Below are 25,423 nucleotides of genomic sequence, written 5' to 3'. Positions count from 1 at the left end.
GTTCTTCCAGTCACCCCCTCCCCGCCAAAAAAAAAAGATCAGCTAATGGGAAATTTGGGACTTTGTTTGGAGAACTCAGGCTCATGATTTCCTGGAATACCCCAGTTGATGTGCTAATGCCATGTCTAGCGCATCTGTTCTACCTCCTAGTTGATTGTAGAGTTCCTGGGAGTTTCCGAGCTTCCAAGCAGCCCTCCAAGTGACAGCAATTGCTCCGTATTTGCCCGGAACAGCAGAAGCAGCAGGAGAGTCAGGAATAGAAGGAGGATCTTGAATGTGTGGCTCATCATCTCCAAGAACCTTTCCCAGGAGACCAGAAGCACTGACTGGTTCTTACGTACTATTAGTGAGCATTTTGGTCAAAGATTGCACAGAGGATTACTGTCAAAGGTGAGGAAATGCAGAATACAACGTGAAATCCCCATGAACTCCAGACTTTTCTATAACCATGAAGGCTGGACGAATTAATGAAACTATTGCTTTTAGGTAATCTTTAGACTTTAAACCAAAAATATCCCTTGAAATCTTTTAATAATAGTTTAGCTTAACTAGCTTTAAAAAAATCTGTTTTGGGGATTATGCTTTTTTTTAAAGGACTGTCGAAGGAGCCCTGGTGCCATAGCGGTTCTTTGTTGGGCTGCTAATCACAAGGTTAGCAGTTTGAAACCACCAGCCTCTACTCCCATAAATAGTTGCAGTCTCCAAAACCCATGGGAGCCATTTGTCCTAGAGGTCTCTAGCGGTCAGAGCCAGCTCGATGGCCGTGAGTTTGGGTTTGATTTGGAAGGACGAGCAATGGTGCTGTCTGGTAAGTGTTGGAGGGCCAACTCTAAGGTTGGTGATTCAAACCCACCAACAGCTCTTCAGGAGAAAGTTGAGGCTGTCTGCTCCCGTAAAAACTGGGGGCCTCAAAAACGTTATATGGGGTCACGATAAGTTGGAATCAGCTCAACAGCAGTGGATGGGTTTGGGTTTGGTGTGAGAACCTATTGACAGCAGTAACTCCAAAGATTAGTAGAAACCGTAGGCAGCAGGGAGTTTATGTTAATGGAGTGGGGGTTGGCGAAGAAAAGGAGGGTGAGCAGGTTTGCACAGCTCCAAGAGTGTCATGAGTGGAGTGTCACCAAATAGCACATGTAAATAATAGGGTGGAAACTGCTGGATTGGTGTGTGTTTTGCTCTGTATGTTCTCCACAACAACAAAACACATCGTTCTTTTAAAAAAATAACTAATTAAAAAATGATCAAAAAGCATGTAATCCTTTCTGGGGTCATCAGACTCCTGGAGAAGAGCACCAGAGAAAGCCCATACGTTCTCTTCCCAGGGGTGGGACGTTCCCATCTCTGAGAGATTCTTTCCCGGTCTGCCGTGTGCCCTGCATGATTCCTTGCCTGTCTGCCTGTGTTTTCACACGACACGTGTGTGCTGGCCATTCTGGTCTCTGCAGGTACTTGCAGTGACACCAGACCTGGTGGGAAGTGTCACCGTTTGTAAATAGCATCTCTTTGAGAGCTGCATCTGAAAGAAACTCCCCTGCCTATTGGACATAAACATGAATACTCGCATCAGGAATCGCATAATCCATCTAAGTCTACGCTATCTCATGGGTGTAATCTTGCCAAGCATAAGCAAACTGAAGCATTTTACTTCAAATGCCTGGGGATTTTCGGGCAGCATTCCACCCTCCGGTACCGATTTCCTTTCCCGTGGCATTTGGGCCCTTGGAGGAGGCAGCCATGTGTGTCTTTGATTTGCTCGTGGTGATTTTTCACAGCCCCTCCCTTGTAGGCGTTAAAGAAAAAAGTCGGTGACTGTCTCGCAAGCCTTTGTTTGACTATCCCTGCATCAGCGGCCACGCCTCCTCCACGCTCCTGTGAGGGAGCCTGTGGCACCTTGCATTTTTGTGGATCCGGACTCCACGTGTGAATTCGGTTGATAAGTCTTGGGGGATGGAGCAGATGTTCTGTGAGGTCCAGGCTGTACCTGCCTTATCCACTTCTGACCTCCAGCTCCCGGCCATCGGGGTCTCTTGCTGACCACCTGATGCTTTGTTTCTGACGACCTGATGTTTTGTCTCACAGCAACAGACGATCTACAGAGACATGTCACCCCAACCCCACAGCCATTGCCTCACCCGAAGTTGTTATCGATTTCACCAACATGGCCTTTCTCAGAAGTCAAGTCTTCCTCGGCAGTGGACAGGACCAAGGGTGTCCTGGGACCCAGCCCTGACAACACAAGCTTGTTCCAGTTCGCCCGATCACCTCCGCCCAAGGCTTCCCGCAGGACCAGGGCTCCCCTGGATGCCACTTCTTCCCTGTACCCAGGAAGCGGACATAGCGCCTCCTTCGAGCCTTCCAAGGATCCCACCAAGTCCCTGGTCCACCCAAGACCTCCAGGGGGAAGAGAAGCAGCCGAGGAGTCAGGTTTGCCTCACACCAGCATGCTCTCCCCATTGTCCATAGACCCATCTGTGACATCCTTGAGTACCGTCCTTCCATCTCAGCCCACACCAGTAGGAGCTCCCTCCATGGCAAAACCAAGCATGATTCCATCTCTCCCCGCACCTTCATCCTCTTCATTGGCTCCCGACGCATCTCATTCCATCAAGACAGCAGAGCCACCCACCCAAGTGCCTTTATCCCCTCAGACAGCTCTAGCCGACTCTCACTCAAGTAAGAGCGTAGCTAGCGCCCTCAGCCCGCCTGCTCATGAAAGGAAGCATATTCCATCCGCACACACACCGGCTTTGATAGGCCTCCCTCCTTTAGGATTTTTTGGATCCTCAACAGAGCAATATTCTGAGCCCTCCCCAACTGAGAGCATCCCCTCAGCAGGCTCACCCACCCCTGGGTTTGGGAGCCCCATGGCAGAACTGGCCCATCTGTCTTCCCCTGCCCTAGCACCCGGAAGTCTTCTCTGGCATCCAGGTGGGACCACGCCTTCGGCAAAGTTGGAAGTAGCATCCACGCAGTCGACCCAAGCTGGAGTGGCTAAAGGAGCGAGCAGTGGGGTGCCTTGGCCGACTTTTAAGAGCACAGCGGCGGCCCTTGTGGCTGAGCCTTCGCGTTTCCAGACCACAGAATCAGTGACAGGAGAAAGGGCCGGCAGAAAGCTTGCCCCTACCCCTGTCAATGACTCTGCTCACCCGCCGCATTTGTCAGCAGCTCCAGAGCGTTTTGGAGAGCCGGCCCTTTCAGCTGAGCACGCCTCTTCCTCTCTGGTGCCATCTCTGCGTTCCACCACCAGTCACGGGAAAGCCAGCCCTTCCGCTCCTGCCTCGCCATCCAAAAGCCCGGCCGACTCTCCCTCCACGTTCGCTAGCAGCCAACCGGCACACAGTCAGGCCTCTCCATCCGGCGTGCCCCCCACGCCAGCTCTTCAAGAAGAGGGTGAGGGTGGGTCGTCTTCCACTGCAGCAACAGACTTCCTCCCCTCCCGCGAGGCTCCTAATCTTCCTTCCATGACCTGGGCATCTCCCCTGCAGGAAGAGGAGAGCGGGCCAGCTGCCGTCCAGGGAAATGGACAGCCGGAGAAGACGGTTCTTCTGCACGCCCGTCCAAGTATAGAGATCCCAAGTCCTCCACCTCTCAACAGATCCACTTCCAATGTGGGCACGGGTCCCATTTCATCTACTGTGATCTCAACCCCAAGAACGAATCACACACCTTTAGAATTACTTCCACCTTCCATCCCACCCATACGAACCACCCGAGCCCGGTCCCCATCTGCTCCCATCTCCAACACCCAGCCAGAGGCTTCCGCAGCTACTATAGATGCTTCTGGATTCCCAGCTTCAGCCTCCAAGCAGGTGGCAGCATTGGCCTCTTCCGCTGGCATTTATGACTCTTCCACAATGGGCCGCGTGAAAAAGCCCGCTAGCACAGATGTTTTCTGGAGTTCTTTTTCAGCAGAGATTGGATCCCCTGCCACCAAACCTATGGTATCTGGCTTGCTACAGCAAGCAAACGGAGATTTCGGTGGACACACAGCGAACTCTGCGAGCTGGGGAACTCGCTCATCCTCAACTGCAACTCCCCGTGGTTTAAGTTCAGCTGCCGATGCACTAAACTCTCAGGATGTCCAGGATGCTGCTGGGCCTTCAGCGACGACAGCAGGCTTCAATGTCCAGGAGTCAGTCCTTGGTACAAGCATAGACCAGCCTGTACACCAGCCAAACATTACCATGGTGGGAAATGACACAAATTTCTGGCCTACCCATAGTAACCACCATACCAGAGACTTTGAGACAGCGGAGGTTGACAATTACCCATCCACAAGCCAACGTGCTGGACTTCATCCCCACTTACAGCTGTCCGTCCACCCAACGCTTCCTCTTTTGCCAGTTCCAACAAGTCTAACTTCTCCAGCAAATCTGCAGGAAATGCTTTCAGATGGAATAGATGGAAGCTCCCCCATTTCCAGTGGCATCGCTCCATCACTTGGGATGAATGCTTCCACATCACACCAGAGCATCCTGAGGAATCGCTCGACGGCTCAGTCTACTCCTGTATCAACCAGTGCCTTATCTCGGACCCCCTCCAAAGTGCTGCTGGCTTCTCAACGCCCCAAGAAGTGGACAGGTGCAGTCATTAATGCAGGTAGTTTGTTTCCCGGTACCCCATCAACAGGTATGATTCCTTCCATGGCCGAAGCATCCTCAAGGTCACCATGAAGGACTAGCCTGACTCTGAAGGAGCGCACACCCCTTTGGAGCGATGAGTGAGCGCTCCAACGAGTCCTGTCATCGATCCTTTGCCTATTTGATTTCCAGAAAGTTTTCAGAATTTAAGTGTCTTTATGATCAAACATAGCTTTGCCATAAATGGCATTCTCATGATGGTTAATCACCTTAATGAACCCAGAGCTGTTTTGCCTAAAGACACCCCACCACAAGGTTAGCGCTCAGAGACTTTTCACCCTAGCAAACCCGTAAGTTACATCCATTCATCACCCGAACAAGTGACATGTGCATAGCAGGTCGGTAACAAGCTTTCCTCTTGTCTCTCATTTCAGGGGGCTTCTCCGTGGCATCTCAGGCAGACCCAGTAGCAGTGTCAGCAGCCACAGTGTTTCTGAGGAAATCCAGCCCATCGGCTCTGTCTGCAGCCCTGGTTGCTAAGAGCACCGGAAACAGCCCTTCGGCCGTGGCCGCAGGATTGGTCAAGGGCAGTTTGACCACTCCTCTAGCAAAAAATGCCACAAGTAAGGCAGCATCTGGCCCAAGGGCGACCCCAGGAGCCATCCACACAGCCTTCCCCTTCACGCCAACCTACATGTTTGCAAGGACAGCATACTCCATGAGCACACATACAGCCATGCACGGGAACACGGGCACTGCCGATGGCCTGTTGTCCACAACACACCTCCCCAGGAAACCACAAGCCATGCACACAGAACTTCCAAATCCCACCAACCCAGAGATGCCCAGAACTTCCACCATTCGCCCGCTGACAATCACAGCCGCGTTGGCATCCGTCACTGCTTCAGTAAAGGCAACCCGGCTCCCACCTCTGCTGGCAGGAAACACAGATGCTGCCTTTCCCGCGGGGTCCACGGAAGTGGTCACAACTGGTAAAGTGGTGTCCAACCTGGAGTGTCAGATGTCTAGTAAGCTCCTGGTGAAGTCAGGTAAGCTTCCACCGTTCCTCTGATTTTTCTCGACAGCAGCGAGCGCCTTCCGGCCTCAGAGGTGGTAACTTCCTTCTCTTTTCTTGTAGTTCGATGGTTCTCAACCAGGAATGACTTTGACACTGAAGGGCATTTTAGTCATATCTCAAGGCCTTTGTGATTGTCACAACTTGCTGGTGGGGGGGGGGGGGCGTACTTCCTATTGGTATCTAGTGGGTAGAGGTTAAGGATGCTACTAAATGTCTCACAATGCACAGGGCATTTCCCCAGAGCAGAGATTCCTCCAGCCAATAATGCCATTCTTGCCAAGGTTGAGGAACAGTTTTTTTCTTCATCAAGTGAAGCAACTGAGGAGAGGAGGGGTGTCACGTGCTGCACATAGACTAGAGTTGTGGTCCCAGACCAGGGATCAGGCTCCCTGGGGAACTGTAGTTCAGCCAGTGGGTCTGACAGTGCAAGCATGCACCACAGTTTTCATGAAGAGTGAATACACACAAATGCAGATGCGATTGGTAAAAAAATTTGGGGGGTCTTTGGGGACATGCTTTTTTCCCCCAGTAGACTTGTGGGAGCATAGCATTTCTTTTGATGTTAAAAAGGAGATATTCTTCTTGGAAAAAAATGGGTAGCATCAGAACTGTAAGCAAAGTTTGAATGCTATGTTTTTGCCACCCTCACCACACACACACACACACACACACACACACACACACTGTCCCGCCCGCCCCCCACCCCCCCTCTCAGTCAATTGCAGTAAAGCTAGAATGCATGCAGTGTTTTTAATAGTGTGGTAGTGTTTGCTATAAAAAAGCATGAGGCACATTATTCGGAAGAGCATTCCCAATGCTGAATGCTCACATCCCGCCTTTCTCCTCACTCTACCAAGAACTCAGCACCGTTCTAGCTTGAAATGTGTCCAATTCTACGAGAGACATTGGGAAACTAGGCCCAGGGCAAAGCTTTGCTTCTCAAGCTGATGCCACCTGGTTTTTCAGTCCCCTCGCCTCATGGGCCGCCGCCTCTGAGCGACAGGTGGTCCTAGCCACTGCGATACAGAAGCCCCAACACCCGCCCTTCCTCTCCTTCACCACCTCGCAGCACCCCAATCGCATCCATTCAGTCACCAGGACCTTTCAGTTCGGCCTCTGAAATGTCCCATCTTTGTCACGCCCCACTGTTGCTCCCCTGGTTCAGACAGCATTTGTCACTCGTCTGAATTTCTACAGATGACTGCTAGATTTCTCTCTCTGCCTCCAGACTTCTCTCCCTCCAGTCTGCTCACTGTGCAGTTGGGAGACCCATCTAAAATGCACTCCCTCACTTAGCGCCTTTACTCCCATTGCTCTCAGGACGAAGCCTAGAAACATCCATACCGGAATAAGGCTACCTCTCTCCTCTGTGCCTTTGCACCTGCTGCCCTCTCTGGGGGTAGTGAGTGAAGGCAGTCCCCACACCCCAGTTATCCCTGAAGCAGTTACTCCTCCCAGGAAACCTTCCCACATCCCAAGCCCCTTCCCAACTCAGGGCTGGATGCTCCTCCTAGGACCTCTGGCCGCACCTGGCCTTCCTTTCCCTTGGCATCTGCACCTTCAACCCCCAGTGTGCCCTCGGCTCCGTCCCCACTTGTAAGCTAAAGATTGCACTACCTGATGGTGCTGCTTTCTCTAGACCCAACTCAACAGCCTTGAATCCCTTCTGATTCATAGCCACCCTGTAAGAAAGACTAGTACTGCCCCTGTGGCTTTCTGAGGCTTATATAGGTTAAAAACATTTTTAAACAGTTTTATTGGTACTTAATCCTCATATCACACAATTCAGTAGTTCAATCATATCAAGGAGAGTTGTAAAATCAATTTGGGAACACTTTCTTCCCACCCACACCCGCCTATGGTTAAATCACTTTTAAAGTGAGTTGTGAAATCACCATCAGTTCTAGTGCCTGCTTCCCCCAGCATATCTTTACTTGAAGCAGAAAGCCTCATCTTTCTCCTGAAATGCAGCTACTGATGCGGTCCAATGTTGATGGCTGGGTTGTCCTGTCTTTAGGACTAAAGTGGGGTCCCATCCTACCCTCACGGAGCCCTGGTGACCAGATTCAGTGCTTCGCTACTAACCAAAAGGCAGGGGGTTCAAAACTACTGACCACCGCACAGCATGCAGATGTGGCAGTCTACTTCCATAAAGATGGGGCCGGTTCTCCTCTGCCCTAGAAGGTCACGATGAGTTGGAATCGACTAAACAGGATCGGATCCACCACCTCGTGGGCTGGGCCTGTGCTCGATCTTTGCTAGGAACTGGGGAGGAGGGAAGGGCTCGGTAAGGATGGCATCCACTGCCTCACCCAGTGACCATGCTTCTGTTTTCCCACAGTTCTCTTTCTGACCCAAAGGAGAGTGCAGAGCAGTGAATTCCTGAAGCTCACCGTGGCCAGAGGGCTCACCCAGGCCTTGCGAAAGGCTTTCCACCGGAGCGACGTCTCTGCTCACGTAAGCCCTGCCTTTTGGCATCAGCGTAACTAACCCCTGCGCCTGCCCACTCTGGCCCAGAGTGTGCTCACTTAGCCTCCTGCCTTCCTCAGTGCGAAAGCCACGCTTGCCAGGAAAAGGATCTCTCTCCTTTGTTGTGACAAAGGTCCAATTTCAAGATGTCTAGACTTTTCCCTTTAAACCTAGGTGTGTGTGGCCCAAGCAGTTAAACACTCGACTGCTGACTTCGAGGCTGGGGATTCGACCCACTCAGAGGTGCCCTAGAAGAAAGTCCTGGTGAGAGGTTTTAAATCCTGAAAGCTCTGTGGGACTCTTCTCTAGTCTGCAACCCATTTTGGGGGGAGGGGGCAGAGGGGGAGTAACGGGGTATGAGTCAGAACTGATGATAGCTGGCTGCTTTTTGTTTTCTAAATTCTGTGTTAAATAATTTCATTCTCTTTGTGGTTTGGAGAAAGAATTTCATATTGTGAGTCTAATTCACCAGAAACCAGTTTATGGCTTTCCCTGTCATTGCAAACAGTGGTTCATTTCTGGGCATTTAAAAATTATTCTAGCCAGACCCTGGGGAAAAAATAATATTCTGACTTGTACATCATGGCTGAGTTTGCTTAAATTGCCAGAAGCAGATTGGGAAGTAAGCAGGTTTTTGTGTTTCTGTTTCGTTTTGTTTCCTTTTAATGCCAACTATTGTTTAACAACTAACTGCTAATTGGTTTTGTTGGATCATCCAAGTGATGGAAGCCATGCTTTGCATTCTTTGGGTTTGAATCCAGCCTTCAAAGCCGTCAATGTGATGGGCAGTCTGAGGGCTCCCTTCTGCATCACTTAAAGTGATTGCTCAGGCGCCCTCCTCTGCTGCCCCGATCCACAGCTGCACGCAGTTCCATGGTCCTCCCCAGCCCAAAGGACTAGACTTGGGATTTGGTAGAGTCTGTGGATCATGCTCATTCTCTTTAATAGAATTCTAGAAAAATTAAATGCATCTCTTGAAAGATTTCTGCACCAGAAGTTGTACTTGAAAGTCAGAAAGATGAAATGGTTGGGTTGCCTGAAACCATTTCCCCTAAGCTGTAGTCATTTGCAAACTCTGTTCACAGATTTTGGTCTCTGCTACATCTCATCACACACTACTGCGATGATTCATAGGCATTTGTAATTTTTTATAAGCAGTTTTATTGGCACTTAGTCCATATGTCACACATTCAATCATAACAAGAGTTGTACGGTCATCACCACAATCAATGTTAGAACATTTTCTTCTTTCTTTTTTTCGTGATTAGCCCCTCATTTCCCCCCAGGTTCCCCCAAGAAACCATTGGCACCCCCCCTAAGAAACCATAAATCTAGTTACTGTCTCTATGGATGTACCTATCCCTGATCTCATATACAGAAAACCATCCAAAAATAACAACAAAACACCCCTAACAACAATAACAAAGTAAAACAGAGGGGAAAGAAAGAAAGGAGAGAGAAAATCATAAAAAGTAGAACACCAGATTTGTAAGGTAGAATTGGGATCATGATGGGGGGCGGGGGAAGCATTTAAGAACTAGAGGAAAGTTATGTGTTTCATCATTGCTACCTTGCACCCTGACTGGCTCATCTCCTCCCCACAACCCTTCAGTAAGGGGATGTCCAGTTGCCTCCTGATGGGCTTTGAGTCTCCACTCTGCATCACCCACCTTTACAATGATATGATTTTTTGTTCTTTGATGCTTGATACCTGATCCCTTCGACAGCTCGTGGTCACACAGACTGGTGTGCTTCTTCCATTTGGGCTTTGTTGCTTCTGAGCTAGATGGCCGCTTGTTTATCTTCAAGCCTTTAAGACACCAGATGCTATATCTTTTGCTAGCCGGGCACCATCAGCTTTCTTCACCACATTTGCTTATGCACACATTTTTCTTCAGCAATCGAGCTGGGAAGGTGTGCATCATGGAATGTTAATTTAATAGAACAACATGTTATTGCATTGAGTAAGTACTTGAGTGGAGGCCCAATGTTCATCTGCTGTCTTAATACTAAATCTGTAAATATATGCACATAGATCTATTTTCCCACCCTCCTATATACATATATTTACATATGTACATGCCAGTATTTAGACCTCTATAAATACCCTTTGCCGCCTAATTCTTTCCTCTATTTCCTTTTACTTTCCTCTTGTCCCACCATCATGCTCAGCCTTCATTTGAGTTTCAGTAATTTCCTTCAGTTACATTGCCCTCCCACTATCATGATCCCAATTCTACCATACAAATCTGGCTAGACCAGAGGATGTATACATTGGTACAGATAGCAACTGGAAACACAGGGAATCCAGGACAGATGAGACCCCTTCAGGACCAGTGGTGAGAGTGGCGATGCCTGGAGGGTGGAGGGAATGTGGGGTGGAAAGGGGGAACCGATTACAAGAATCTACGTATAGCCTCCCTGGGTGATGGACAGCAGAGAAGAGGGTCGGGGGAGACGTTGGACGGTGTAACATAAGACAAAATAATGATAATTTGTGAATTATGAAGGGTTCATTAGGAAGGGGGGAGTGGGGAGGGAAGGGAAAAATGAGAAGCCAGTATTAAGGGCTCAAGTAGAAGGCAAATGTTTTGAGAATGATGATGGCAACAAATGTACATATGTGCTTGACACAATGGATGGATGTATGGATTGTGATAAGAATTGTGCGAGTCCCCAATAAAATGATTTTTTTTTTAAAGTAGAACACCTTTAAAATGGGTCAAAAGGGAGATCAACTGATAGGATGCTAAATTTTAACCTACCTACATCTACAATCATCCACTTTCCTGTGCACTCCGTGTGAAAGCCAGGCTACTCACCTCCCAGCTCTGTGGTCAGAGAGGATCCCCGGAAGCCTAATCCATGTGCATTTCACCTTCACTTTATTTTTTTAAACTGCAACAACTTTTAAATGGGTCAAAATGTATTTCTAAGTTTTTTAATAGACCGTTTTTGAAACAAATACGTTTCTTTTGAAAGGGCATTTGCTATTACCACCATGAAACCAGTGAGTTGCCACAAATAAAAGGTTACCATAGAAATGAAAATAGTAGAGACAAAAATTCAAACTAGACATTGTTGCCTGCTGATGCTAAAGTCTCTAAGCCCAGTGCTCCTCGTTTCTAATTTGTTTCATGCATTTTTTTAAAGGATTAGCAAGGGCTGTGGTGTCAAGGAGTCCCTGAGGGGCACAAATGGTCAATCACTAGACTGATAGCCCCAAAATTGGAGGTTTGAGTCCAGCCGAAAACCCCTTGAAGAAAGGTCTGGCAATCTACTCTAAAACATCAGACATTAAAAATCATATTGAAACCTGATCAAATAGACCAGTAGAACCCAGGAGAGTGTGGCCTTTCCTCCTCTAGAAGCTGGGACTGAACTCACCCCCAGGCATCAACTGGCAGCCAAGCAATAGACAGGCCTATAAGGTACACAGTGACACTAGACGGGCCTGGCTCACACTCCTTAGAACAGGCAACCCCACAGGAGCAGAAGGGCGGCATTGGCTCAGGGATACAGCTCAGGAGGCAAGAAGGCACGGGAAAGAAAGATGAAGGGCAGTGGTAAACACAGGGAGGCATAGGAGAGCGCTGTTACGTTGTGGGGATCACAGGTCATGTCACAGAACAAAATGTGTATGAATTGTCCAGTGGAAAGCCAGCTTTCTCTGTAAACTTTCATTCAAATCACAGTAAAAAGCTGATTTTGTAGTTTCAATCGGGTGGCGCACAGCTTTCCTCTGACACACACAGGGTCACCCTAAGCCAGGGCCATCTAGATGGTTATGGGTGGACTTTACTGGTAGAGAGGGTTAAGGGGAGATAAACCCAACTGAGACCTGCTCCTTGAGGTAATTAGAATGGTGCAGAATGGGGTAATTATCTTAGGGAGGTGATCTAGTGTGATCTCATACTATGTTCATGCACCATCCAGAAGTTTCTCTTGTCCCACCTAAAATCATCTCAAACACCATCTTGGGAACAAACCGATGAGGGACACACAGTGTCAAAGAACCAGAGACCCACCTATCCTGGGTCACAGAGTCTGTTGTCTTGGCTTCTCTGGAAAATACACATGTCACTACTAAGCGGGGAAGGCAGCTATTCCAAACCCCCTAAAGTGTTCATAGAAAACACAAAGGAAGCAGAATAAGATAAAAATAAAACCCAACACTCTAAAATCTTTTAATGGAGCCAGAAAAGAGCTCAGATAGTGAGGATCCTTAGGACCCTTGGCTGTTGATTCCGTCTCTTTATGACCCTCTAGACAGAGTAGAACTGCCCCATAATCTTTACTGAAGTAGAGTGTCACGTCGTTTTCTCCTGAGCCAGCTGGTGGCTTTGAACCATCAACCTTTCACTTGGCAGCTGAGCCCTCAACCAGTGCATACCAGGGCCCCTTCTGCAAAGAATACAGTCTAGAAAAACCTACGGGGCCCTTCCACTCTGCCTCACGAGGTTGTCAAGAGTCGAACCTGACTCAGCGCCCCTGACGACAATGTCCTGACCCAGTCGTGAGGGCTCCCCATCATTTCTGCCTGGTCACTTTCATAAACGCTGGGAAACAGAATATAGCTGTTTCCCCCTGAGTTCCACTTTCTGGAATAATGTTTTGTCTGTCCCTTCTTGGCTGTGCTGTTTTCTTGATAACTGATACATACAGAACTATCTTGATGCACTTAAAGGAATGAAAAACAACAACAACACTAGATTTCATTCTAGTCCATATAGGAAACGAGATTTCATTACATTCTGATACTTTGAAATAGAATATTTGGTGATTAAGACCATCCTGTTCCCCAGCCATACTAAGTAACAGTTGTGATTCGAAGAAACACCTGAGAATAAACAGTGAGTTCTGTGGGTGCATTTGTTTTGTAGGTGGACATTCTGGAACATTCTCACAACGTCACCGTTGGTTACTATGCTACCAAGGGGAGGCTGGTGTACCTCCCTACAGTGGTTGTCGAAATGCTGGGGGTTTATGGCATCAGCAACGTCACCGCTGATCTGAAGCAACACACCCCAAACTTGCAGTCTGTGGCAGTACTTGCCTCCCCGTGGAATCCGGAGCCTGCAGGCTACTTCCAGCTAAAAACTGGCAAGTAACTCTCCAAAGGAAGGAGTCCCTGGTGAACATGCCCCATTGTCCACCCGAAGCTCGGAGACTTGGGTCCACCCACAGGCCTAGTGATCAGCGTCAGAAAAATTCCGACATAGATTTTTGCTCTTAGGCATGTGGGGTTCTAGGTGTTCAATTAAGCTGGATGATGATGGATAACCTCAGAAGGAAAGGGTTCCTGTCATTCTAGGCTCAAAGAGATGCCAAGAGGACCGGTTTTATAATCCCATGGCAGGAGGTCTGTCATCTTTTAAAGTTCCTGTGTACCTTCCTCAGAGGTCCCTGCTCATCGAATGCCCCAGTTCCTTCCATATCAGTCGAAACATTTCCAACCCTGTACTTATCAGAAATATTTCATCACGGGACCTTTTCTTTCTAAATTATGTAATTAGTATTTGTGACGATCAAGTGTCATCTTTTCCCACTGAATTCCCAGGGGGCATTGACAAGGGTGGAGTGTCCATACTAATCTGTGGTTTGCAGCCTTGGATTCCCTATAACACTGGATCAGAATCTGATGTGTTTAGGGCCTTGGAATAAATTTTGTTTAAACTCCCTTGTGATTTTGATCTGCAAAGTTTGTAAACCACAAGAGTGGGGAAACCATTGAAATTGAAAGACTCAAGCAATTTAGTAATGGAGGTCAATTGATTTTTACCTCCTCCAAAGAATTACAAGGCATAATCTCTTGGGTTACTTTTTTTTTTCACACTTTGAAAAGATGTCTGCATAGTCCAATCATTTGCATTGGAGGGAGTCTCAGATTGTCATGCTTTTAATTCTTATATGTTATCAACCATTTCAAGAGCCACTTTCAAAACTATAACCAGACCTGGCCCGCCCATATTGTTTATTTGTCTACTATCCCTCATCAAAAAGCCCGCTGTTTATATCATGACCACCACTCAATCCAAGGGGCTGCGACTGGGGCTTTGCTGTCCTGTCTAATGATTTATTCCTCTCCTTCTAGTTCTGCAGTTTGTGAGTCAGCTGGACAACATTCAGTCCTGCAAGTTTGCCCAGACAATGGAACAGAGGCTGCAGAAGGCCTTTCAGGATGCTGAGAGGAAGGTCCTGAATTCCAGAAGTAATTTGGCAGTTCAGGTGAGGAAGGAGTGTGCTCTGGCTGTGTGGGTGACATATGCCAGTGCCTAGACCCAGCTGGTGAGAAGTGACTGGCGTCCACCCAGTCCCAAGCTGCCTTTTGAGAATGTAGCTTTGTACTTGGAGGGGGGGAGTGACGTAGAGAGGATTGGGTATCACTTTAATGTCACTGAATGGCATTGACGATGGCACTGATGAGGACGAGGATGTCTGGGCTGTAGCCTCACCGCTGTGACTCCTGGGTTTTATATGCATTTCCCTCTCGGTGCCTCCTCTCCCACTCCCGTTGATCTTCTTTTCAGTCATCATTTTTAAAAAGAATGCTATTTTAAAAATAATATCTAAGGCTTATACTGAGTAAGGTATGTCAAATATCTAATATAAAATGAATCAGTTCTTAACTACTCAAGCACTAAGATTTGCCTTGACTCTGATTTGCATTGGGTTATAGTCCAGTCACTACGTGAACGATTGCTTCAGTGGAAGCGCGCGTGCGCACACACACACACTTTCTCTGTTTATATTGAAGGCTTATTTGTGCGGGTGCTAAGTGTTTTACAAATGCTATGCCTCAGAATACTCAAGACATCTTTTCAAAAGGGGAATCAAGACAGAGCTTAAGAAACCTCCAGAAGATCACGTACTTGATAAAGAATGGAGAAAGTATTTGGAATACTGGAGGTTGGCTTGGCTTGGAACGATGGGAAAAGCCTCCAGTCTTTGCTGTTCGCTCCACCAGAGCGAAGTAGAACCGAGCTCTTTGATGACACTTTTGGCAAACATGGAAACTCTCTGCCAGGGAAATTTCACTCCCGGTGAACTCTAGTTCCATATTTCTGCTTCCTGGCTTAACAGTGTACACACCGCCAAAAACTATTCTCAGGCTCGTTTTTGTTTTGCAATTGTGTCGTTATCCCACCAAAGACACAGGCTAATGGATGAAATTCACCCAGACCCCAGTCTTCTGATGACTGGTACCATCCCGTGCATCTGGGTTAACTCTAGAGTTCAAGCCCTTGCCATTAGACCCCGAGGGTCTGAAATGGGCATTTCGCATGAATGACTGCTCTGAAAAGCCATGGAGGGAGAAAGAGTGCGGCTTATTTTGAATGTGCAGTTGTCCTTTTCAGGGCGGAAGTTTCCCCTTATAGTTCAGTTCATGTGAGACTGAGATCTAAAAATGTGTCCCAGACTGAAGATTTATGTAAGGCGTATGACTCAGCGCTCAGTGAGCGCTGTTCTTCTTCCTGATCGGATTTGTGATCGGCACAAGTCCGGAGCTTGGCAGCAGCGCACGCCCCCTCATAGTATTCAGGAAGCACAGTCTTATTCAGCACCTGCTATTTATCAGGCACTGAGAGTGACAGGAAGATAAATAAGCCTACACTTGACCGTGAGAAGCCTCTTGTGTTGCTGCGTCATAGTCCCAGGTCATTAGATGAAGCTTGGAAAAGTAAGGATCAGGCGTTCCCTGGAAAAGAGCAGCTTGGGAGATTCAACAATTGCACCTAACTAAATTTATTATTTTATTATACCCATTCAGATACCTCTTGAAATGAATGGATAAATGTGCGAATTGTTTTCCTAACCCTGCTTTGGCTTTTTGCTCTGGCTGATAGGAAGCCCAGGGTCAAGTTTGTTGCCTGGATTTAATAACCTTCTAGGTCCGTGTATCACACATAGATAACTCTACGGTAACAAGCCCTCCGGGCTGCCTTGCATTTTCATATTAGTTTTACAGTTTTTTTCAGGATCAGGTTTTGTTATTAATAACTTTCCTCTCGATTGCATCAAATATAATTTATGAGACACCGTGGGGCCTTTGTTAAAAAAAGATTCATGTAAGTTTTTTGGTTTATTTTTTAAGTTGAATGGCATTCATTTTAGAGTTTAAACAACCCACTGCCATCAAGTAGATTCTGACGCCTAGTGAGCCGAGAGGACAAAGCAGAGCTCTCCCTGTTGGCGTCTGAAGATGTCAACCCCGACGGCAGCAGAAAGCCTTGTCTTGCTTCTGCAGATTGACTGGTGGACTTGCACTGCTGGCCTCGTGGTGAGCAGCCCAGGCATAGTAGACTGTCGCAGTTAGGACTTTCTTGGTGGTAAGCGGCGATGGAATCCAATAAGAGGAAGTTATTGGTTTCATGTGGCTGAAACTAAATGGTTCATTTTCTTCAGGCACAATTGGATGCTGGCGATTGAATGAGTTCTTTTTTTTTTTGTCTTGCTTTGCTCTTGCGGGGAAGGAGGACTGTCTACTCCTATAATGAGTTACCATCTCGGAAACTCACAGAGACAGTTCGACCATGTCCCTTAGGGTCCCTCAGAGCCTGCATAGACTCAGTGGCAGTGAGTTTGGGTTGTTTGGTTGCTCTTGGGCGGCATCCTCCTCGGGTCCCATGGGCTGGCCCTTGGCAACTCCAGGCTTGCTCAGAGGTCCATGGAAGCAACACGTCTCATGTCATTTGAGTGAAAATATTGGGATGAAGCCAGCTAGCTCCACGCCTGCTCCTGGCTCTTTGGGAGGGACACCCCCATCCAAACCACGTGAGCAGAGGCCAGCAGAAGGAAGTGTAGTGCTGTCCTGGAAGAAGGGGTGGTAGACACTGGGTTGGCAATACCACAGCTTTCTCTCCATCAGCCTTAGACGTTGAATTGCTGACTCCTGGCGGGAAAGGGTGGGAGGACAAGAGAGAGCACAAAAGTGTCTGTGGTCTGAGAGTACGCAGGTGGTGGGAAAGTGACCTCTGCCCCCTCCCCCCAACAAGGTTGTACTCTTCGGGGCTAGAGGCGTGACTTTCAGAGAACAGGGGATGTGACCTTAGTCTGTGGACCTAGTCTTAGTTTATAAAGCACCTAACTTAGCCAGAAAGAAATAAGTACAACTTACTGCTAACTGCAGTGGTCCAAACCCAGCGACTTGCTGCCTGGGGGAGGCTGTGTGTTCTCATAAAGCTTGACAGTCTCGGAAACCCTGTGTAGTCGCTATAAGGCAGAATCGACTCAATGCAGAGGTTTGGGTCTCTGAGTGAATGCACGGGCTGTCTCCAGGTTCCCAACATCTGACGCACGAACAACTCTTCCCAAAGAACCCAGCTCCCTGCCATCAAGCCCATTTTGACTCACAGCGACCCTATCGGACAGAGTAGAATCGCCCTGTAGATTTCTGAGGCTGTACGTCTTTATGGAAACAGAAAGCCTCATCTTTCTCCCAAGGAGCAGCTGATGGGATTGAACCACTGGCCTTGTGGTTAACAGTACAATGCCTAACCTATTACCCTACCACAACTCCTACTTGCCCTTGATTGTTATCTAAAGGTTCCCTCACTTTGAACCTAGCCCCTGCTTGCAACACATTCTTCATCACAATCACCTTCACTTGCTGCACGGGTGACTTTTAAATATATTTTTAAAAGACCTCAAGCCTTTTCTTGTATTCAGACTCATGAGCATCGAGTCCATCCCGACTCTCAGCAAGGCTATCGGACAGATTAGCACTGCCCCCCAGGTTTCAAAGCCTGCGATCTGTATGGAAGCAGATTGCCGCATCTTTCTCCTGCAGAGTGGCTGGTGGCTTCAAACCGCCAACCTTTTGGTTACCAGTCAAGTGCTTAATGACTGCACCACCAGGGCTGCTTTCTGGCAGTAACCCAAACACCCACTGCCATCCATCAATTCCAACTCAGAGTGATTTCTAAGAGTAGAACTGCTCCCGTGGATTTCCACGGCTGTAAATCTTAGGGAGCAGACTGCCTCATCTCTCTCCTAGATATCAGCCAGTGGACTTGAACCACCAACCTTTCGGCTTATAGCCCAATGATTAATCCACTGTGCCACCAGGGTTCCTTTCTTGTACTAGCCAACCAAAAACCAATTCTACTGCCATTGACTTGATTCTGACTCATAGCAGCCCTCTATAGGACTTGCGAGGTCTTCTACAAAAGCAAGGTCCAATAGCAGACCTGCCGGGTGACTAATGGCCATCATGTCACAGTCCCCACCCGTCTTTATCTGACCAGGCCTTCTGGTCTCGCTTATGATTAGGAGTCTTGTGCCTCGTGTTTCTCCCATTCTATTCAGGGCCTTCTGCTGTGTTCTTTCAGGGCAGTTGGCTGTGGTCGCCGGGCACCATCTAGTTCTACTGGTCTCGGGGCTGTGAAGACTGACGTGGTCCACTAGTCCACTGAACTCTTTGCTTCCCTGTGTCTCAGCTTTTCATCACTTTCCTCCAATGACTGTACTTTAAATGACCGCTCACAAGATTTTAAGGACCTAATTGCTACAAAGCAAATGGTTGAAGAGCAGTGGTTCTCAACTTTCCTAACACCGGGACCCTTTAATACAGTTCCTCAGGTTGTGGTGACCCCTCCCCCCAACCATAAAATTATTTTCGTTGCTACTTCATAACTGTGATCTTGCTACTGTTATGCATCAGGCAAGCCCTATGAAAGGGTCGCTGACCCCCCAAAGGGGTCGCAACCCACAGGCTGAAAACCGCTAATGTAGAACATTGTCTTTGTGGGCTTGAGTTATGCCAGTTGACCTGGTTTTTCTCCTGAAACCATGGTGCTGAGCCCTGAAGCGCAGAGTGATAATCTACTTTGTAATGATTTACAGCCTCAGACCCCGTGGAGCGGGTCTACTCTGCACAGTAGGGTCACTGAGTTGGAATGGCCGCGGCGGCAGTGGGTTTGGTTTGATTTGGTTTTCGATGGTGAGGTCCTTGGAATTGCTCAGCAAGAAGTGTTTTTCTTCTTTGGTCCCTCAAGAAAGACGCTTGAACCCGTGGCTTCCCTGGGTTCCAAAAGTACTTCCAGAGGGAAGAGTGAGAGTTAGCCCGAGATGTTAGCTGGGCATTATCCTTAACCCTGGGAATGCAGGCCCTGAGATAGAGAATGTTAAAAGAACATCACTGATGGTGAAGGTCCATACCGGAGCAAAGCTATTTTTGACAGTCTTCTTCAAAGTGAGTTTTTAAAGCAATGTGGCCAGGCTATTTGTGTGCGAGCCCACAGAGGTCTGGGAAAGATGAATCTATAGACCTCAGTCAGGCTCCCCACAGGAAGTAGGTGGCACACTCAAATTCAGGTCATTTGAGGAAAGCTCGATGTAAGGGACCATTTGCAGAGTGTGGGCAGGCTCTAGGGAAACCACAAAGGACAGTGCATCCCCAAGAGGGGGGCTGGTGGCGTGAGAGGAGGGAGCAGTTACTGGAAGCTTGAGACTAAGAGGCCAGGGCTGCCTGGTAGAACCGTGGCCCTGAAGGAGCAGTCCAGATATCGGGACCCTGATCTCGCTCGCTTCGGTCCCTCCTTGTCCTCTGCAGCTCCCCTTGCCTGTAGCCGGAGAGCAAGGGCTCCACAGAGCAGGGCGGGGCAGGCCTGCGACGCACAGACTCTGAGGAGGGGAGGTCTCCAGAATTGGACGACTTCCTCCTGCATCTGTTTTTCAGATCTCATTCCGGGGCTCTTTCGGTCCATGCTTTGACCCAGAAAATTTGTTTCCCAACAACTGAATAACCGAGAGAAGGAACCCATGCCATCTCATTGTTCTATTTGTGTGTTCTTTGTGGATGGTGGAGCCCTGGTGGTGTGATGGGTAACGGGTCAGGCTGCCAACTCCAAGGTCAGCAGTTCGAAACCACCAGCCACTCTGAGGGAGAAAGATGAGACTTGCTACTCCCGGAAGGATTTACAGTTTCAGCAACCCACTGGGGCAGTTCTGCTCTGCCCTATGGGGTCACGGGGAGTCGGAATCGACTCGGTGACAGTGAGTGAGCGTCTTGAAGGCCCAGGACAGCACCAGTAGGAAGAGTCCACAGAGTATGTGAAAGGTGCAAATGGTTAATCACTCGACTATTGGCTAAAAGGCTGGTGCTTGGAACTCCCCACCCAGAGGCATCTCAAAAGACAGGTAGGGCCATCTGTTTCTGGAAACTGGCCCGGGCTTGAACCCCAGGTGGTGGAGCAGTTCTGCTCTGCACATAGGGGGTCCCCATGAGCTGGAAATCAACTTGACAGCAGCGACAACGTGTGGAATTCCTAGGCTGCAAGGAAATGTGGCAGGTCTCTGTTTGGGGCTTCTGGATCCCTGTCCTCATCAGGGCCAGTCACCTTGGTCACTTTTGTGAGTGACCAGCCATTCCTGATTCTTTCAACTTCTCAATTTCCTGCAAGTTTGAGTTGGAGAAGTTTGAGCCCTTCTTACATGTCCTGTTTCCACAGTGGTTGTCAGGGAGCCCTGGTGGCGCTGTGGGCTAGGTGCTGGGCTGTTAGCCACGAGGTTGGCAGTTCAAACTCTCCGGCTACTCTGCAGGAGCAAGAGAAGACCGTCTGCTCCCGGAAAGATGGATAGGCTCTGAGACCCTGCATGGGGTCGATTTGAGTCAGAATCAACCTGATGGCAGTGGGTTTGACTATAATGATTGCCATGCTTGACTGCAAAGCAAAAGGTAGAACGTTCAGGTCCACCCAGAGGCCCCTTGGAAGAAATGCCTGGAGATCTGCTTCAGAGGAATCGGCCATGGAAAACGCTGCAGGGCACAGTTTTGCTTTCACGCAGGTGCCGCCATACCTGGGAATCTTCTTTCTGGGCATTGTCAGTTTGGACCCTCGCGTGCATGTTTAGAATCCTAAATGTAACCTGAGACAATTCAGCTCCTTATTAATTGCAAGACCTGGGGGAAGTCCCTTCTGCAGCCCGGGCCACAGTTTCCTCCTCTGTCTGAGGGAGGGGTGCCAACTTGTTCACTCCTCCTCAGGCCGGGGTGAGGATTGAGGGTGCCCTTCCTTTGCACCAAGTGGGCGCGGCGTGAATGATGACCGTTGTTATTCTTGTCTCTTCCCCCTCCCCCCTTTCATCCCCACCCTCAACTGCAGCTTAAACCCCTCCACCCCCGGCCTCCATGAAGCAGACCCTCGTCTTATTTGGCATGTCTCCCTCCCCTTTCCTCCTGTGTCCATGCAGGTTGTGAGCACGTCCAGCGCCTCCCAGACGGTCACCTTGGTGTACGTGGTGGGCAATCAGAGCACGTTCCTCAACGGCACTGTGGCCAGCAGCCTCCTCAGCCAGCTCTCCGCTGAGCTGGTGGGATTCTACCTCACCTACCCGCCGCTCACCATTGCTGAACGTGAGTACACCCGCATCCTTGTCCGACATGGACTCTTCTTCGTTTCTTGGGCTCTGCCTCCATTTGAGGAGTCCCAGGGTGGCACAGAAGAGCCCTGGTGGCACAGTGATAGTTATGGGTTGGGCTGCTAACCACAAGGTCAGCAGTTTGCAACCACCAGCCGCTCCTTGGGAGAGAGACAGGGATTTCTACTGCTGGAAAGAGTTACTGTCTTGTAAGCCCAGAGGGGCAGTTCTGCCCCACCTTACTGGATGGCTACGCATCAGAATTGACTCAAAGGTAGTGACTTAGAAGGTGGTACCCAGGGCTAAGTAAGTGCTTGGTTGGTAGTTCAACCACTCAGGGGTCCCTTGGAAAGAGGCCCGGCTATCTGCCTCTGTCAAGTTTACAGCCAAGAAAACCCCGTGGAAACGCAGGTCTCCCTGCAGATGGGGGGCCAGGAATTAGTATCCACTCAACAGCCAGGGGTTTTGTCTCCGTTCGGCAAGCAAACATCTGTTGAAATCCTACTGTGTGCCAGATGTTTGCTGCCTTGTCATAAAGCCACCACTGGAATAGATGGTGACTTGGGATTGAACGGATACAAAAGTCACCGCACGTTGAAACATAAGAACATTTCCTGAGTGCCCGCTGGGTGCCTTTCCCTATCAGGCAACTGTTAGGTCAGGCTGTCCTCAGAAACACCTTCTTAGGTGCAAAATCCGCCCATTTAGCAGAGGAGAACATGAAAACACCAAGAGGGTGAACAGGGCACCCACTCTCACAGGGCGAGTGGGTTTGAACCCGGCCCATTGTGGGCCGAGCCCACCGTCCTGCCTGGGAGGACCTCTTTCCTGACCACGTAGGCACTGCTCTGCAGGGGCTTCAGCTCTCTCCCTGCCTGCGGTGTGGAGCAGCTCCTTTGCGCTTAGTGTCGCGACTTCCCTTGACGAGTCCCCATTGTCTTGTGGCCTTGTCTTCCTCTAATGCTGCAGTTACATAACTCTCATTACCATGCAGCCAGCATAGGCTTGGAAGACGTGCAACCCACATTTTGTACCCACACGCTCACTGGGAGCCAAAGAAGACAAAGGGTTGTGCTCTTCATTGTCATCACTGGTGCATTGCTCAAGGTCATTGGGCAAGTTTTGTTTTTCTAGAGCATACTTATTCATCAAAATCATACCACCATCATCATTTCCTTCTATGGTTGTTTTTCATACAATTAATAAATGAGATCAGATGTCAATGTACTGATTAGCACCTAGCAGCTTCAGTTTGTTTGTTTTTTTCTTTTTGCAGGCGTGTGTTTGTTTAATGCAGCATCCCCACTCCCTGGGGCTCATTGCACCTATCCGGGGCCATAAATGCAGATACCGACACTTTGTCCTAGGTTATGGGTGGGCTATCGTACAAAGGTTTTTAAATTGCCAAGGGGATGCTGAGCCATTTTATTTTAGATCTTTTAGAAAAGGGGGTGGTAGGCCAAATATGTTTGGGAAGCTATGGTTTAAGGATAAACTTTTGTGAATTTCCATACAGTGAGGAAAGATACCCCCGAGTTTTACTAAAATGATCACGTCATGAAATACACCATTGTGTCGCATGCCAGCAAGGGAAGAACTTATTTGGTTTAAAGACCTTGATTACTTGAAAACGATGACTAAGTTTGTTGAGCTCTTACTATGTCTCAGGTTCTGGACTGGGAGAAGCCCTTTACGAGTTTTAGATCTAATTGTCACTAAACTTGTTTTTTAAAATATGAGAACATTTATTTTTTCGACTACTGAACTTAGTTCTTGGCATTGGATAATTTTAAGCAAAGAATAATCATTCCTAAAAATGTTAGTGATGGTTGGAGACATTTCAAGGTCAAGCCAGAGCTAAAACACATTCAGGCTATGGAGTTTGATAATGAAGGCTCGCGATTGGAGAAGGTTTGGATTAAGATACACGAAATAACAGTCATCAACCTCTGGTAAAGTCTTCGTCTGCAAGCTGGATCTTCAGTCTGGTTTGTGGTGGTGTATGCTTATTTCCCCCCTTCTTCACAGCAGCAGGATCTTTTTAGCCTGCATATCCGAAAGTGCCCAAGAATGGTAAAATAGGGTTTAGCTACTTGATATTTTTATTCCTGTGTCTATTTGAGAATGTTCACATTCATTGTAAAAGCCATGTGATGCATTTCTTGTTTTTCCAGCTCTGGAATACCCCAACCTTGATATCTCAGAAACGACCAGAGACTATTGGGTGATTACAGGTAATCTCTTGCACTATTTCCCCCTATGCATGCTCTCAGGTTGGTTTATTTTTTAAAACTACTCACTGAACACTTAGTTCACTGCAGTCTTACTCACAACAGGTGGCAACAACCGAAGTGTCCATCGGCAGTCCATTGGAAAACAATTCCTAGACATCTGTAGGTTAATGATATAAGAGGGGGTCACTTGATGGGTTTTTAGAGGTAGCTGTTTTGAAACTGTTGATCTTATATGCATGCTCTGTGTGACATCTTTGTAAAAAGACTTCTTTCTTGGCTTAACCCTTCTTGCTTTTGGTCCCATGGAATGTTAAGGTTTTGTGTCAACTTGGCTGGGCCAGGATTCTCAATGGTGTGGCAGTTAAGACCTAGTGAGATTTCCCATGATGATATTTCCACATAAACAGCTGCTCGTGTGTAACTTTGTCGGGGCTGCCATGACAGATACCTTATTATCTCAGAGTTCTAAAGGCTGAGAACCCAAATTCAGAGTGTTGCTGGTGTGGATCCTGTTACTCGCCTTAAAAGACCCTTTCTTGTATCTCTCTCACATCTAGAAGCACCAGACATCTTGGTGGTCCTTGGCTTAGCTGCATCTTCACATGACTTTCTTCCTCCTGTTTGTATCTCTGTATCTTTTATAAGATTGGGTCAGAACCTGCCACGTTTCAGTATGACCTTGTGTGAACCTCATGTTAATGTGTTCAGAGACCCTATTTCTAAACACATGTACAGATTCTGGAGACTAGGAATTCAACATATATGAGAGACAATGTATCGTCACTATGTAATGGAGGCATCCATCAATCCTTAACAATCTTTAAAGATGGCAAGCCTTTCTGCACTGTCCTGAAAAACTCGCCTTCCAACAAGAAGACTGCTGGGTGGGCACTTTTCTCCCTAGCCCTGGCATCAGCCCCACACCCACAGGAACTCCGGTGGAGCCCGGACGTGTCTGGACAGTGTACGGTGATGGAAATGCAAGGCTGTTTGGTGGCATTTTCATGGGTTTTTTCCCTTTTCCCTTGACATTTTGCTTTATGAAACAGCAAGCAAGTTTTCTGTTTGTTTTCAAAAGCCAGACAGTAGCGCTGAAAAAAAAGTGGACAAACAAGAATTGGAACAAGAGGGAGAGGGAAGCTGTGTGTAGGAGGAAAAAGGACCAGCCTAAGAAGCAAACAGCAACCAGAGGAAGGGGAACAATCCCGTGTGTCATGGGAGGCGCCGTCTTCTCCCTCATTTGAAGCCCCAGACAAGCTCTTCTGCTTGATGAAGCTCGCTCAGGACCTGTCTGGAGTGCAGAGCATTGCGTTCCTCTCCTCCCTGCAGAGAGCCGTGGACACAGGGGGTTATTCTACCTGCTGAGAAGGCAGGCTCAAAGTACGAGTGTTAAGGGGGAAATTAAAAAAGGAGGGTATGCCCAAGAGAGAGACAGTGCTAACCCAGCATCACGTTTGGAAGCCAGCAGATTATGTAACGTTTACAAAATCACATTTCCTATGCAAGGTGTGCTCTTTTTAACCTGCAGAGATCCCCGACACACACTTCCTATTCACTTTAGGGAAATGTTGGCACTAATAACACCTCCACCTCCACGTAGGATGTGTGTCCTGAACAATCTTTCTCACAACCACCCCCACCCCCCACCTTCTCCTGTCTCCCTACTGAGGACATGTCTTCATAAGAAGCCCCCCCCC

General features: G+C 48.3%; 1 protein-coding gene across 1 annotated transcript in view; it reads left to right on the top strand.

Annotated features, from left to right (window-relative positions):
* Positions 1-25,423, top strand: part of KIAA1549L (KIAA1549 like) — a gene marked incomplete at its 5' end in the record, with an annotated part of 302,875 nt that overhangs the window by 181,686 nt on the left and 95,766 nt on the right. Inside the window, 7 exons of the mRNA XM_004718072.2 lie at positions 2,083-4,584; positions 5,018-5,632; positions 8,003-8,118; positions 13,014-13,233; positions 14,225-14,358; positions 21,325-21,487; positions 23,667-23,726. Of these exons, the coding sequence (XP_004718129.2) occupies positions 2,083-4,584; positions 5,018-5,632; positions 8,003-8,118; positions 13,014-13,233; positions 14,225-14,358; positions 21,325-21,487; positions 23,667-23,726 (3,810 nt within the window). The remainder of the gene's footprint in view (positions 1-2,082; positions 4,585-5,017; positions 5,633-8,002; positions 8,119-13,013; positions 13,234-14,224; positions 14,359-21,324; positions 21,488-23,666; positions 23,727-25,423) is intronic.

This window comes from Echinops telfairi, unplaced genomic scaffold, assembly GCF_000313985.2.
Source record: "Echinops telfairi isolate 266 unplaced genomic scaffold, ASM31398v2 ScPeMD7_60;HRSCAF=208, whole genome shotgun sequence".
In the NCBI taxonomy this organism is placed as follows: Eukaryota; Metazoa; Chordata; class Mammalia; order Afrosoricida; family Tenrecidae; genus Echinops; species Echinops telfairi.
Note: the sequence above shows the minus strand (reverse complement) of the source record. Positions and strands in the feature narration are given on the sequence as shown.